This window comes from Drosophila hydei, unplaced genomic scaffold (assembly GCF_003285905.1).
Source record: "Drosophila hydei strain 15085-1641.00,03,60 unplaced genomic scaffold, DhydRS2 tig00000232-arrow-arrow-pilon, whole genome shotgun sequence".
Taxonomy (NCBI): Eukaryota; Metazoa; Arthropoda; class Insecta; order Diptera; family Drosophilidae; genus Drosophila; species Drosophila hydei.
The window spans coordinates 2,241,684-2,256,934 of record NW_022045690.1 but is presented as its reverse complement, the minus strand read 5'-3'; the positions used below and the strand labels follow the sequence as shown (position 1 = coordinate 2,256,934).

Sequence of the window (15,251 nt, the reverse complement as noted above, 5' to 3'; positions counted from 1 at the left end):
TTGTTAAATCAAATGCTTACTTATGTTTCATTTCCATTTCGTTCCATCGGAATCTAACTAATTTCGACGCCTTTCACTCTATTAATAAACAAATCTGTTTCATTTTTAAATCATAACTGACCCTCAAATGCTTATGTTTCATTTCCAACTCGTTCCTTCGAAACCAAATTAATTACGACGCTTTTCAACTTATAAATATACAAATCTGTTTAATTTTCAAATCATGCCTAACGCTAAAATGCTTACATCTGTTTCATTTCCGTTTCATTCCCGTTGCAGCAGCCCACTGGACTTGAATGTGCTCAGTCCACAATCGGCCATTGCCACAGCCGCCGCGGCCGCAGCAGCCGCTGCCTGTGCCAACGATCCCAATAAATTCCAAGCCCTGCTACTGGAGCGGACCAAAGCTTTTGCCGCCGAGGCGCTCAAGAATGGCAGCAGCGATGCAGTTAGCGATGGTGAGTATGCATCCAGCCGCGCAGCTGTACCAACTGTACCTAGCTGCAGTAGATTCGAGTTCGTTTCCATGTCGTTGCGGTGCTTATTGAAACGCTTTGATTTGTTCCGACCGTCGAACGGCGCCCAGGAGGGCAATCGACCGATCTGTTTGACTAGCGAATCGTTCCGTTCCGTTCCGTTGCGTTAACTTCTTATCGGCGCCAACAGAATCGAGGCGCCAATTTTTATGGCTGTCAACAAGAGAAACGCAGCGACGATCGCGTTTGTCTCCTTCTTCAACTTTTTCTTACTTTTTCTTTTTAATTTACGATATTTGCATCAGAACGTCTGCGTATGTTGTCACTGTTGTTGTTGTTGTCGTTGTTGTTGTTGTTGTTGTTGTTGTTGTTTTACTTTGAGTTGCTCTGCATGTTTATCGATCATGTTTACATACATACATAAAGCCAAACACAACAGTTGACAATCATCATTATTATTATTATTATTACAATTATTATTATTGTTATTATTATCGACAACAACACGGTTCAATGCTATCTCTCTGTGTCTCTCTCTCTCTCTCTGTCTCTCTCACTCTGTCTCTGTCGTGCTACATATATATATATATATTTATGAGTCTCTATTTACAACAATCACACACACACACACACACACACACACACAGTTTCTTTGTTGTTTTGTTGTTCGAATTGGCAAGCGAAAAGCAAAAAGTGCAAATTGTTGGCAAACAATTAAAAAAAAAGCAAAAATATGAAACAAATTGAAAGAAATCAAAAAAATATAAATTTTGATTAATTTTTGGCGTTTTGTTCCATGGATGTTGTTAAAATCAGTATACCAAACAAATATACCAAATACTTTACCAAAACCAAAACCAAAACCAAAAAAAAAAAACAAGTATTTTATGATAGATCATTGCAAATAAGTAGCAGCAACAAAAGGCACAACTTTTTTGTTGTTTCCCGCAGAAATGCCGCAACAACAACAAGCCGTAGATGTAGCAGCAACAGCTGATCAGGCAGCTGTAGAAGAAGATGCAGCAGCAGCAACAGCAGCAGCAGCAGCAGCAGTCGCCGCAGCAGCAGCAGCTGCCAAGCCAGAATTGAACAAAACTGGAACGAATGAGAATGAAACACTGGTCGAGGCCAATTTGCAGCCCAAAATCGAAATCATAGACACAGACGAGGTAATAGACGAGGCTCCGGCTCCAGCCCAAACGCTAGAAGAACAGCTGGTTAATAGCTATTGGAGGCGTGGCTTCGAAGCGAGCACAGCAGCAGCAGCAGCAGCAGCAGCAACAGCAGCTACAGCACCAGCAACACCAGCAGCAACAGCAGCTGCAACTGCAACTGCAACTGGGAGCAAAACGCCAACAATTTATCAAAATGCCAATGTGGTGCAGCAGCAATTGTTGCCCCCACCGCCACCGCCACAGCAGCAGCAACAACAACAACAACAACAACAACATCAACAACAACACTATCAACAACAACAACAACAGCAGCAACAACAACAGCAGCAACAACATGGACCCTCGTCCACTGTGCTGCTCAGTCAATTGGTTAACTCAACTTTCTCACATGCCAATCACTCCTCTTGTTCCAATTCCAAATCCGCACGCTTAGATGCCGCCACACACCATCAACTCCAGCAGCAACAGCAGCAGCAGCAGCAACAGCAGCAGCAACAGCCACAGCTGCAGCAGCAGCAACTTCTGCACAACAGCAGCAATAGCAGCAGCAGCAGCATCGCCGGCAGCGATCCGCTGAATCATCATCATCATGCGCACCACCATGGCCATGCGCATGGCCAACTGTTGCATACGGCTCACCATTTACATCATGGCGCCGACTCGAACTCATCCAGCGCCAACAGCACACCGAACAGCACCGCCCAGCTGGCGGCGAGCATTGCCAGCACGCTGAACGGCAACAAGTCGCTGCTGCAGGCAGCGGCTGCTGCCAATGTGGCTGCCGCCGCTGTTGCAGTTGCCGAGGACAACAACAACAGTCTGACTCCGAATGCGAATGCAGCTGTGGCCGCCGCCGCGATGGCTGCACATGCCCAGCATGCCGCCGCCTTGGGTGCACCCAGCTTTCTGCCCAATCTTCCCAGCCTGCCGGCTTTCCAGTTTGCGGCTGCCGCCGCCGCTGGCCAAGAGGCGCGTGCGCATTTTCGCTTTGCGGACGCCGAGCTGCAACTGCAGCCGGGCGTTTCGATGGCGGGTCGATTGGGCGAATCGCTGATACCCAAAGGTGATCCCATGGAGGCCAAGCTGCAGGAGATGCTGCGCTACAACATGGACAAATATGCCAATCAGGCGCTCGATACGCTGCACATCTCGCGTCGCGTTCGCGAACTGCTCTCCGTACACAACATTGGCCAGCGGCTGTTTGCCAAATACATATTGGGCCTGTCCCAGGGCACCGTCTCCGAGCTGCTCAGCAAGCCAAAGCCCTGGGATAAGCTGACTGAGAAGGGTCGCGACAGCTACCGCAAGATGCATGCCTGGGCCTGTGATGATAATGCCGTCATGCTGCTCAAATCCCTCATACCCAAGAAAGGTGAGTGCCTACCTTACCTTGTTCTGTTTTTATTTCCACGCCTAGCTAATTAGCTGCAGCTACTAGATGTATGTCCGATGTGAGCGCACACAGCAGCTTAAACACAGTTGACAGTTGTCGCACGGAGAGTCCTGGCTGACAGCTGACAGTTACTGCTTGCTATGAACTGACATATATATATATATATATGCATATACCTCACTCTTATGCCAGCAGAGTTGAACTACATTTCATAGCCCTAGGAATATGCCTGGAATTTGGCTAACAATTGAGCAAATTCATTAAAACTCATCTTCAGTTGCATAGCACTCAGCTTTTGTCATCCGAGTGCCTTAAGGCAATTCAATTCGAACTGCTTGACGCACTGCTTTCTCTGATCCCATGCGTTGCGCATTATCAATATTAATTTTGACTTTGATTTTTATATATAATATATATATATATATATATATATTTCAGACTTTTCCAATCGGCAACTCCACTTCATTCAATTGATTTGGAATATTTTTTTTTTGAATACTTCTCGTCATTAATATGAAAATATCGCGCATTTCGTTCGCACGTTTAGCTCATTTCTCGCTTGTTTCATACTCATCTTTTCCCTTGTTTTGCTTATGTTTTGTATAATTTTGGCTGGCGGCCAAAACATTAAAATGTGAAATTTTAATTATTTTTGATTTTTGCGTATAATCAACGTGCCAACGAGCAACAACGATGGCGACGACTGGATGCATTTCATGCAACCATTTCGCCTGTCGCCATAAATTTTCGCAAATTTTCACATTAGGCGTACAATTTGCGAAAGCAACACAATCGTTTTGTTCTGCTGCTTCTTTTTCTTTTCTTTCTGCTTTTTTTGTCGGTTTTGCTGCGAACACAACAAATTGTGATCTTGGGCGAACGATAGCTACGACAAGTTTCAGTCGGTTCCACAACGTTTGCCGTTGGTTTCAGTTGTCTTGGTTAAGTTTTTATTGATTAGTCATCAATTTAATGGGCTGCCACAACTATGCCAGACTGCGGCTGGGGCTACCAACTACAAATATGTCAATGCAAAAGTATTTTTAAAGTACAAACACGCACCTACCCAACACACACACACAGAGACACACGTGGCTCTCGTAGCAGCGACTTGGTAAAGTTAATCAAAGTTTTGCTGTGGCTCTCTGTTTGCCCAATGCACATGTGCGTGCGTGTGTGTGTGTGTGTGAGTGTGTCTAAGTGCATGCAAATGTTGACAATTAATTTATGACGATTACTCATGACAGCTAAACTAACTGTTTATATATTTATGCATGTAGAGCGTCGGCGCTGCAATTGCTGTGAGTTTTTTTGTTTCTGCTCTGCAGCGATTGAGTGTGTTTAGTGACCCAGCCCAGCGCCTCGGTTACCCCATCACACACACACACACTTATCCCTTTCTGCCCGTTGTCAGTTAATTATAAGCAAATAGGCATTTAGATGCATGCCATGCATAGAGCAGGCCTCGACGCAGCTGCATAAAAGGAAAATGCATACAAAAACTGTTGCCTAGCTGGGGGCGCGTGTTTGATGCATCAAATTAGTGAATGATTATAATAAAAATAATAATTATTACAAAATAACAAGCGGCAATACTTTGAAGTCACTTTGTGGGCTAGAAAAGTTGTGCGAACTTTTTGGCGCGTCAATGATTTTTGAATTGTAATTGTTTAAAGCGAGGAACGAGTTGGAATGGAATCAAATGGCATGGGGCGGCGCGACGACTGCCGTGACAATTGGTCTGTGAAAGGCTTGAAACAAAATACATATACAACAACAACAGCAACAACAACAACAAAAACAACAATTAAAAACACAGCAACAACAACAGCAAACATAAAGTAGAATTAAATGTAAACAACGACAACAGCAACAAAAACAACAAAAACGCAATGCAATTGCTGCCTTCAACGAGGCATGCAAAACGTTGACGTGCCGCGCGTTTGAAGTCGTCTTTGTGCCGGACAAAGTGCGCCAGCTGAGTGCTGCCCGCGGGGCGTGGCCGGGGCCAGAGCGGGATAGCGTTGGGAGCCGGCCGTTGCAATGCGGAGTTATGCCAAGGGCGGCTACCTAACGATTGGTAGCCAGCATAGCGGGCCGAGCCGGGCCGGGGGTTGGCCAGTTGTAGAGCGCTGTCGGGGTAGCAGGCCAGAAGGGGGGGGCAGTTGGGTGCGGCGGCAACTCCAGGTTGGGACGCAAAACTTTTCGCGTTTTCGGTTTGCTCTGCCGTTAATTTTGCTTGCAATTTTCGCTCTTCTATTTTTGCCGCTGTTAAACATTTGACGACAATTGTTGCATATTAAACGGCGCACGGGCAAAGCGAGTGGAAAAAAACTATTGAAAAGTTATAAAAACAGAAGTTTGACAAGCGATATATATAAATTAGAAATACGCAAATCGAGCCTGGGTTGGCTCAGCAAAAAAGTACAAGTAAATGTTATCGATTAATCTACATATATATACAGGTGCTCAGTTATCGATTAATGAACATATGTTGCTCAGTCGCACTACTATTCATACGAACACAGCTGTATACTATATTAGAGACAATAGCTTGTAGAGCACAACAGTTATCGATCGTTGTTATCGATTCTACATTTTCACATTTGAAATTGCACATCGATTTCTAACCACTGTGCAAACATCGTTGCACACTGTGCACTTGTTGACAAACATGCACGAGTTGAACACAGAATAGAGAGGGCAAATCGAGGACGACAGAGAGAGAGAGAGAGAGGTGGGAGGGATAGACTTAGGGAGAGGGTGAGTGAGCGCGCGCTGAGGTAGTTTGAGTTTACAACAGAGTTCAACCAAGTGCCGTTTGAGTACTCAATTCAAACTGCATTTAGCATTTGAAAAGAAAAAAATAACTACAAAACGTCAAATCGGAGCAGGGGATTTAAAAAGCGCACAAAAAAACTATAAAACAGAGAGAGAGAAATGTAAATAGAAAGGAAAGGCAAACAAAGCTCAACGTCATTTTAGCCGCGTCAGACAAGTCGTATACGTAATGGGCGATATTTGTATTTGTCGACGGCAGCAAATGTGGCCGAGGCAACTCGTTATGGCAGCTAATAATACTAGCATATTAACACATAATTTTAGCAGACGTCGTCTATTTGTTTTAGCCAACCCATGCGCAGGCAGCGGGCAGCGAGCAGCGGCCGAGAGAGCCGAGTCGAAAAGTCGGGCGAAAAGTGCGTGGCCTAAAATAGAAAAGCACGCGGCAAAGAAGACAAAACAATACAACTAGCGCACATTCAGAGTGGAGTATAGTAGCAGCTGATGGAGGCGTGGCGGGTGGGGCTGGGGCGGTTAGCAGCTCTCGAACAACAGATCGAGGAGGTAAAGACAAAAGCATTCCAAATGCCAAACAGACAGAAGACAAAACGCTGCCAGGCACTTTTATTTGCCGCCGTTTCACAAATTATTTGTCACCCCAGCCATAAAGCGAAATATGTGCCTCACACACACACACACGTCCACACACACGCACACAACCTGACTAAGTGGCCAACGGGGCGTATCAATTCCTGCGTTTTTTGGCCTCAAATTTAAGTTGCTTTCTTCTTTTTTTTTCTTTCTATTTTTCGCTTTGATTGTAATTTATTTTATTTGATTTTATGAAAATTGCTTTATGTGTGTGGCGCAGGGGGCGGGGGAGGCAGAAGCGAGAAAATATAATAAACATAAATTAGCATAAAGCGCGTTCAACACATTTTTAATAAATGCGATTAAGCGAAAAGAAGAACAAGAAGAACAACAAAAAAAAACAATATATATATAATATATAAATTTTTATGACTATTCAAAAATGCGGGGCCGAGAAATGGGCTATACTAAATCTTCGATGGCTTAGGCAATGAGTCAGCGAGTTGAATCATTGCCGCAATCAAAGTGACATAGCATAAATATACATATATATATTTGTATATATAAAACAATTACACAATACATATTGATATAATTTACTCAAATATATGTATCTATATATATATGTGTGTGTGTGTGTGTGTGTGTGTGTTGGCTGACATGCCGCATAGATAGACATGGCAAAAAGTTTGTCTTCGACATTTTGCTATTATGCCGCAAAAAGAAGCAGCAGAAGCAGAGAAAAATGTTGCACATGTCGCTCGTGTTGCACTTACCCAACTTTTATTTTAAACTGTCTGTGTTCTTTCGTGTGTTGCTTGGGCTAATTACTTTGTAATGAACTTTGACAACAACTAACAAAAAAAAAATAAATAAACAGAAAACAATATGAAATAAAACTTGCAAATTACCCTCAGCCAGCGCCTGTTTCTTGTCATATTTGTGCGCTTGAATGTCAGACAAACAAACCCCAACGCCGTCTGCCCAAATCCAATTCCGAATTCCGAATCCACCTGCAATTGGAATTGAGAAATTGGCGCTTGGACTGTTTGATGTTGTACGCTGTTGTTGCCCCTCACGCTGGCATCCACTTCACTTCATATGCTACGTTTGCCCTCAGCTCAGTTAGAAGAAAGAAGCCCGCCTCAAGCAGGTGTCTGTCGCTCTGTCTGAGTTTTTCCTTTTTTTTTTTAATTGACACTTCTGCTAATACCGCCCCACACACACACTCACTCACACACACATGCAATAACTGACTGGCATTTTAATTAGAAAATTTTTCTTGCAATTAATGCAAATTGCGTGCGTGTGCCAATTTCAATGCGCCAGTTCAATTGTGGCAACAGCAACCACCTACCTGCCACGCCTGCCCGCCATCTCCTCCTTAACCACTCAACTATAAACCCTTTTTTTCTCAATGCGACTGAAGTATGATTACATATTTGTGTGCTGGCAAATATTTATTGTATTAGGAAAAACTCCACAAAGCAAAAAAATAAATACAACAACAAAAAGACAAAAATATACAGTCGAGTGAGCAGGGTCGCAGAGGTGGGCGTGGTGGCGGTGGGGGGCGGCGCTGGCACTCATCGTGTCTGGCGAGAATATTCGTCTGATTTGTTATAAAAGGCAAATATTCATCAAGCAAATTGTGGCACAGGTGGTGGCATCTATATATAAATAAATATATGTATATATGTGCATATATTTGTGCTCTATGATAGCTCATATCTATATTTTTCGCGTAAAATCCATATCCTTTTGAATGACAATTTGGTCAACATGTTCCTCTCTAATAAATTACAAACAACAAACTCACACACACGGCAAACACACAAAAGCGCAGACAAAAAATGGTCAACGGTATAAAAAATAAAGCAGAGACAAATATTCAAATACACAAAAAAAAATAGATATATATATATATATATAAATTTTTTTTTTGTCTATAGAATTGAGCTCCGCCTGTGGCTGGGGCGTTATTTAAAAGTCGTCGCTGTCTGCAAATTCATCCATGCAAAAAACGCCACAGTTAGCTGCTTAAAAAGTTACTTTTTTAACCCCTGTATTTTCTCTATAAAGTCTATCAATAGATAGATGCAAGAGCTCGATCTAAGAGCTTTTTGTCCGAGTTCAAGGAAAACAAAGGCAGCCACAGCTACTTTAGCATCCTTAACTAAGAGCGCAACTTATCTAAGCTATATGCTAAGCCATTTTGCAACACTGAACACGCTGCACAACACTTGCATACATCAATTTTCAATCAGATTTATTTTTAAAGATTTTTTTCAACATTTCCCAGCTGATAAATGCGCTCAGCTTGAAGGCTTAAAGTCCGCTTATTGATTGTTGAGCTCGTGTGTGTGTGTATGGGTGTGTGTGTAGCAGTTGACAGTGCGAGTGCATTGAACTGGCCCAAAGGCCGCCAGTGGCTCCTCCAGTTCACATCCGCTTGCCATTTCAGCAGTTTCATTTTCAGTTCCAGTTGCTAGACCAGCTACGTCTCCGGCTAAAGAGCGCTTAAGCTGTCTGTGTCCTGGCCAAGGGCCCCGCCCACACTGTGCGTGCAGGCGGTCGTGTGGGGTCAGCCAGGTGTCATCAATGTCATCTTCGACTTTATAACACAAAAACACTTTGTAATCCCCAAATGAAGCGACGACGACCAAAAAAAAAAAAACAACGAATATTTTTATGAAAAGCTGCAAAAAAGCGAGAAAAAATGTCCGCAAAAAGCAATTGAAGCAAATCGAAAATAGAAATAAAAATTTGGAAATGTAAAATCCAATGGCTGTGGCTGCGGTATGTGGCATGTGGCATGTGGCATGTGTCGTCACTCTGCAGCCAACAAAAAATAGAAGCAGAAGAAGAAGAGGAAAAACGTTACGATCTATTGTAGTTGGTCCTTTTATCGCCTTTTGTCCATCTACGAGGCATCTAGCCAGCTGGCTTTATTGTATTTCAATGGCAAATACTTTTCAATTCGCTCGCTCGTTCGCTTCAATTGACAGCGGGCGACCAAACATTTGTCATTCATGTGTTGATTTCCGTTTCCTGTGCGCGTCCGCGCCGGGGCTCGTCCTCGGACAAGTGTTCGCTCCTTTGGGGCATCGATTATGCTTGGGCAATTGTAAAGCGATTTTCAGTTATTCCATTGCGCTAGCCACGCCCACCAGCTGCCCAGATTGATGTTTGCCACAAAAATACCACAAGGACACGCGGCACTCAAACTCAACCACTTGTGGCGATTATTTTACAATTTACCAGTCGATTTTTTCGATTGTTTTGCTGCAGCGACATTTAACGAGTGGACAACAACAACAACAACAACAACAAACACAGCAAAATAGAAGAGAAAATCCTTCATTTCAATTGAATTTGTGCAAAGCACGTTTTTTTTTTTTGTTTGTTCGTTCGTTGGCTTGTTTGTTTGTTGTACTCTTTCAATTGCAATTGAATTCACATTCATTTATTCATTTCGACTCGTTTCGTTTATTCAAGCTGGCTTCTACGGCCACTGGGCAGCCAGCTCCATTGCCCACCTTTTTGGGTTCGTGGCGCGTGCCAAATTAGCGCTTCGCTTGCATTGAACTATTTGGAGGGTCCATCCGGGCCCAATTCTCTCACATTTTTTTTTTTTTTTGCGAGCCAGCTCTTGGCTAGCTTTCACATTTGTATGGCCATTGATGTTTTTGTCCGGCTGGCTTTGTCTGTGGTCGCGGTTTTGTTGATTGAAAATCAAATGGTGTTATAATTGAGCTCTCCAGAGTTGGGGCCGGGTCAGGCTGCAGCTGGTGCACAATTCTTTATCAAATTTATGCGCACTGCACCGCAGAGTCGGGGCCAAAGTGGATTAAATGAAAGCTTTATGTATAATTTAATGCCTAGTTCGATTGGCAGGCTGGGGCATGCGAAATCCAAAGTGCATCGGGCATCAGGCATGGCTATTCAAATGCTGCGCCGCTTTATGGCCACAAATTTGCGCTGGCTTTTTGAACGCTTTATGGCTTAATTGGCCCATTGGCCCGGCCAGTTCGGTACGGAGCTGCTATCAATTGGGCTTCAATAAATGAGCTAAAACCGAAATGCGCATAAACTTTATAACGTTTAATGGGCAAGCCAATGCCACTTTACGATCAATATACAATATACAACATTAACTCATCCTCTCCCTCTCTCTCCCTCTCTCTCTCTCTGTATCGCTCTGCCTCTCTCACTCGCACAGATTCTGGACTGCCTCAGTATGCTGGTCGCGGCGCTGGCGGCGATGATTCCATGTCCGAGGATCGCCTCGCACACATACTCAGCGAAGCTTCCTCCCTGATGAAGAGCAACGTGGTCGCCGCCCAGCAGCAGCAGCAGCAGCAACAACAGGAGCATCAGCGCCGTCATGCCAGCGACGATACGCACAGCAACGATGACAGCAAATCGCCGCCACAGAGCTGCAGCTCGCCGTTCTTCAAGGTGGAGCATCAGATCAAGCAGCAGCAGCAACAGCAGCAGCAGCTGCACGTCTCTGAGCACGCGCAGCGGGAGCAACGCGAGGCAGCTGCCGCCGCCGCCGCTGTTGCCGTCCATCAGCAGCAGCAGCAGCGTGAGCAGCGCGAACAGCGTGAGGCCGTTCAGCGCGAGCAACAGCAGCGTTTGCGTCACGAGGATCTCGCCCAGGACAAAATGGCGCGTCTCTACCAGGAGCTAATGGCGCGCACACCGCGCGAAGCAGCCTTCCCTAGGTGAGTGCCGCGATTCCAACTGACACCTGTGTTAACACACCTCTCTCGCTCAACTGACTCAAGTCTCGTCACCAGCTCAAGTATTCATGAATTATTCTTTTGCGTTTTGTTGTTTTAGCTTTTTGTTGTCGCCCTTCTTTAGCGGCGCCGCGGGCATGCCTGGAGCAGCCGCCAATCCATTCCCCGCCGCAATGGCCGCCGATGAGAATATGCGCCATGCCTTCGAGCGTGAGATCGTGAAGCTGCAGCAGCAGCAGCAGCAACAACAGCAGCAGGCGCAGGCCGCCAACTTTCCCAACTTTTCCAGTTTGATGGCACTGCAGCAGCAGGTGCTGAATGGCGCGCAGGATCTGTCGCTGGCCGGCAAGGATATCAAGCTGAATGGCCAGCGCTCGGCGCACGATCAGCACAGCGGCAGCAGCAGCTCCAAGGATGGCGAGCGCGGCGATGATGCTGATCGCAGCTTTCCCGCCCTGCCACATCCACGCAAATCGGAGGGCGGCAACACACCCGCACCGCCCGCACCGCCAGCCGTCAATGCCGCCGGCAGCAGCAGCAATCCGATCGCGGGCAGCGTCGCTGTGGCCAGCGGCCATGGCAGCAACTCGGCAGCGCCCAGTCCATTGAGCAACTCGATACTGCCGCCAGCGCTGAGCAGCCAGGGCGAGGAGTTTGCGGCGACAGCGAGCCCGCTGCAGCGCATGGCATCCATAACCAATTCGCTGATTACACAGCCGCCCGTGACACCGCACCACTCGCAGCCACAGCGACCCACTAAGGCGGTGCTGCCGCCCATCACGCAGCAGCAGTTCGACATGTTCAACAATCTGAACACGGAGGACATTGTGCGACGCGTCAAGGAGGCGCTCTCCCAGTACAGCATCTCGCAGCGCCTGTTCGGTGAGTCCGTGCTGGGCTTGTCGCAGGGTTCGGTCTCTGATCTGCTGGCGCGACCCAAGCCCTGGCACATGCTCACCCAGAAGGGCCGCGAGCCGTTCATACGCATGAAAATGTTTCTGGAGGACGAGAATGCGGTGCACAAGCTGGTGGCCAGCCAGTACAAGATAGCGCCCGAGAAGCTAATGCGCACGGGCAGCTACAGCGGCAGTCCACAGATGCCCCAGGGCCTGGCCAACAAGATGCAGGCCACGCTGCCCATGCAGAAGATGATGAACGAACTGAAGCTGCAGGAGCCGGCACAGGCACAGCACATCATGCAGCAGATGCAGGCAGCGGCTGCCATGTCCGCGGCCATGCAGCAGCAGCAGGCGGCGGCTGCCCAAGCGGCTGCCGTCCAGCAGGCCCAGGCCCAGGCACAGGCTCAGCAGAGCCATCAGCAGCAGCAGCAGCAGCAGGCGCAGCAGCAGGCCCAGCAGCTGCTCCATCATCAGAATATGCTATTGACATCGCCCGGCCTGCCGCCCCAGCATGCCATCAGCTTGCCAGCGGCGAGCACGCCCAGCGGCCAGGCTGCCATTGGCAATCCGACAGCCAGCTCCACGCCCGGCAGCAACGAGAAGAAGCCGATGATGATGCCCGTGCATGGCGGAGCACATGCGCCGAATGCCATGCGCAGCCTGCACCAGCATATGTCGCCAACCGTTTATGAGATGGCCGCGCTGACACAGGATCTGGACACGCACGATATAACCACCAAGATTAAGGAGGCGCTGCTCGCCAACAACATCGGCCAGAAGATCTTCGGCGAGGCGGTGCTGGGACTATCGCAAGGCTCCGTATCGGAGCTGCTGAGTAAACCGAAGCCCTGGCACATGCTCTCCATCAAGGGTCGCGAGCCCTTCATACGCATGCAGCTGTGGCTGAGCGATGCCAACAATGTGGAGCGCCTGCAGCTGCTGAAGAACGAGCGTCGGGAGGCGAGCAAGCGACGCCGCAGCACTGGACCCAATCAGCAGGACAACAGCAGCGATACGTCCAGCAATGATACGAACGATTTCTACACGAGCAGCCCGGGTCCCGGCTCGGTGGGCTCTTCTGTGGGCGGTGCACCGCCCAGCAAGAAGCAGCGTGTGCTCTTCTCGGAGGAGCAGAAGGAGGCTCTGCGCCTGGCCTTTGCTCTGGATCCATATCCCAATGTGGGCACCATCGAGTTTCTCGCCAACGAGCTGAGCCTGGCCACGCGCACCATCACCAACTGGTTCCACAACCACCGCATGCGGCTCAAGCAGCAGGTGCCACACGGCCAGCCCGGCCAGGACAATCCCATACCCAGTCGAGAGAATACCAATGCCACGCCCTTCGATCCCGTCCAGTTCCGCATACTGCTGCAGCAGCGTCTCGTCGAGCTGCACAAGGAGCGCATGGGCCTGAGTGGTGCGCCCATACCCTACCCACCGTACTTTGCCGCCGCCGCTCTGCTCGGTCGCAGCTTGGCGGGCATTCCAGGCGCTGCAGCGGCTGCTGGTGCAGCGGCAGCTGCGGCCGCTGCCGTCGGCGCCGCTGGCGGTGATGAGCTGCAAGCGCTCAATCAGGCCTTCAAGGAGCAGATGAGCGGCCTGGACCTGTCCATGCCAACGCTGAAGCGTGAGCGCAGCGATGACTATCAGGATGAGCTGGAGCTAGATGCTAGCGGTCACAATATGAGCGACAACGAGTCCATTGAAGGTGGCCACGAGCCAGAGAACACTCCCATATCCGAGTACGAGAAGGCGCTGCAGAAGTCGGCGCTCGCCTCAGCCGCTGGCTACTTGAACAATGCGGTGCGCAGCTCGCGTCGCAAGCCCGCTGCACCACAGTGGGTCAATCCGGCTGGCGCCAGCACGCCCACGGCAGCGGGCGCTGCTATCGCAGCCAGCGATAACAGCGGCAGCGAGCGCATTATCAACGGCGTCTGCATTATGCAAGCCTCCGACTATGGACGCGATGAGGGCGACAGTGTCAAGGGCGGCGACTCGAATGCCGATGCCGAGCACGACGATCATGCGCAGCTGGAGATTGAGCAGCGCTTCATGGAGCCGGAGGTGCGCATCAAGCAGGAGGAGGACGACGACGATGAGCAGTCCTCGCACCTGCAGCAGCAGCAGCAGCAGCAACAGCAGCTGGACGATGAGAGCGCCGAGAAGCAGCTGAAGGTGATCAACGAGGAGAAGCTGCGCATGGTGCGTGTGCGGCGACTCAGCAGCAATGGCGATGCCGATGAGCATTGCGCCGCAGTGCAGCAGGCGACGGCAGCAGCGGCGGCAGCGGCAGCAGCAGCAGCAGCTGTAGCAGCGGCAGCAACTGCTACGCCAGCAGCGGCCGCAGCGTGGAACTACTAAGCTAGCAAGCAGTAGGAACTGGAACTAGAACCGGAACCGGAACCGGAACGGCAACTGGTTACCAGAGTGCAATGACGACGACGACGTTTACTTGTGATTAAGTTTGGCAGCGGCTCCACAACATGTTTAGCCACTGGCTAATAAATATAACACACTCACACATATATATATTTATATATATAAAGGCATATATATATATAGCGATATATAGCACATAAATACATATAATATATATATACCTACATATATATACATCATATTTAGAACTAGCTGTTTAAGGTCTAATTTTTTTTTTTTTTTTTTTTTCGAAGAAGTAGTTGTAGCTAAAAAAGTTTAGAGACGCTATGCGAAGCGCAGGTGCGATAGAGCAGCGCAAAAGTATTAAATTGTTGGCTTTAAACTTGCCCCCCTCCCACGCCCCTCGACCATCTCCCACAAGCAAAAACAAAAGAGAAAACGCCCCCGCCCTCGCCCTCGCCCCCCGTAAAATCTCCGCCGCAACAACTCTACCTAAAAACTCTACCAAAAGCCAAATCTGTTGAGGCGCAGATTATGCAAAAAGATTCTTTTGATTTCTTTACGACTTGAAGACTGTAAAAGCAAATGGCGGTAGAATTTTATAATTATTATTATTATGATTATGATTAAACTAATTAAAAGATTTCAACTTTCTTTCTCGTCTGCATTGTTAAGTGTAAATAGATAAACATTAAATATATATACAATATTCAACTAGCAGCTCGTGCGCCGTTCTGTAAATAGCGAAACTGTAGATGTTGACGGCCAAAAAGTATCGAAAACAAAACACAAAAGCTAAGCAAAAAAAA

General features: G+C 47.8%; 1 protein-coding gene across 4 annotated transcripts in view; it reads left to right on the top strand.

Annotated features, from left to right (window-relative positions):
* LOC111598404 (homeobox protein cut) overlaps positions 1 to 14,620 on the top strand; it is an 84,403-nt gene extending 69,783 nt beyond the window's left edge. For 3 of the 4 annotated variants that reach the window (XM_023313641.2, XM_023313639.2, XM_023313642.2), the window contains 3 exons: positions 280 to 458; positions 10,639 to 11,146; positions 11,265 to 14,620. In XM_023313641.2, coding sequence (XP_023169409.2) covers positions 280 to 458; positions 10,639 to 11,146; positions 11,265 to 14,424 — 3,847 coding nt within the window. In that variant the 3' untranslated portion in view covers positions 14,425 to 14,620. The remainder of the gene's footprint in view (positions 1 to 279; positions 459 to 10,638; positions 11,147 to 11,264) is intronic. The other variant, XM_030223488.1, reaches the window with a different exon arrangement.
* Positions 14,621 to 15,251: the final 631 nt, after the last annotated feature.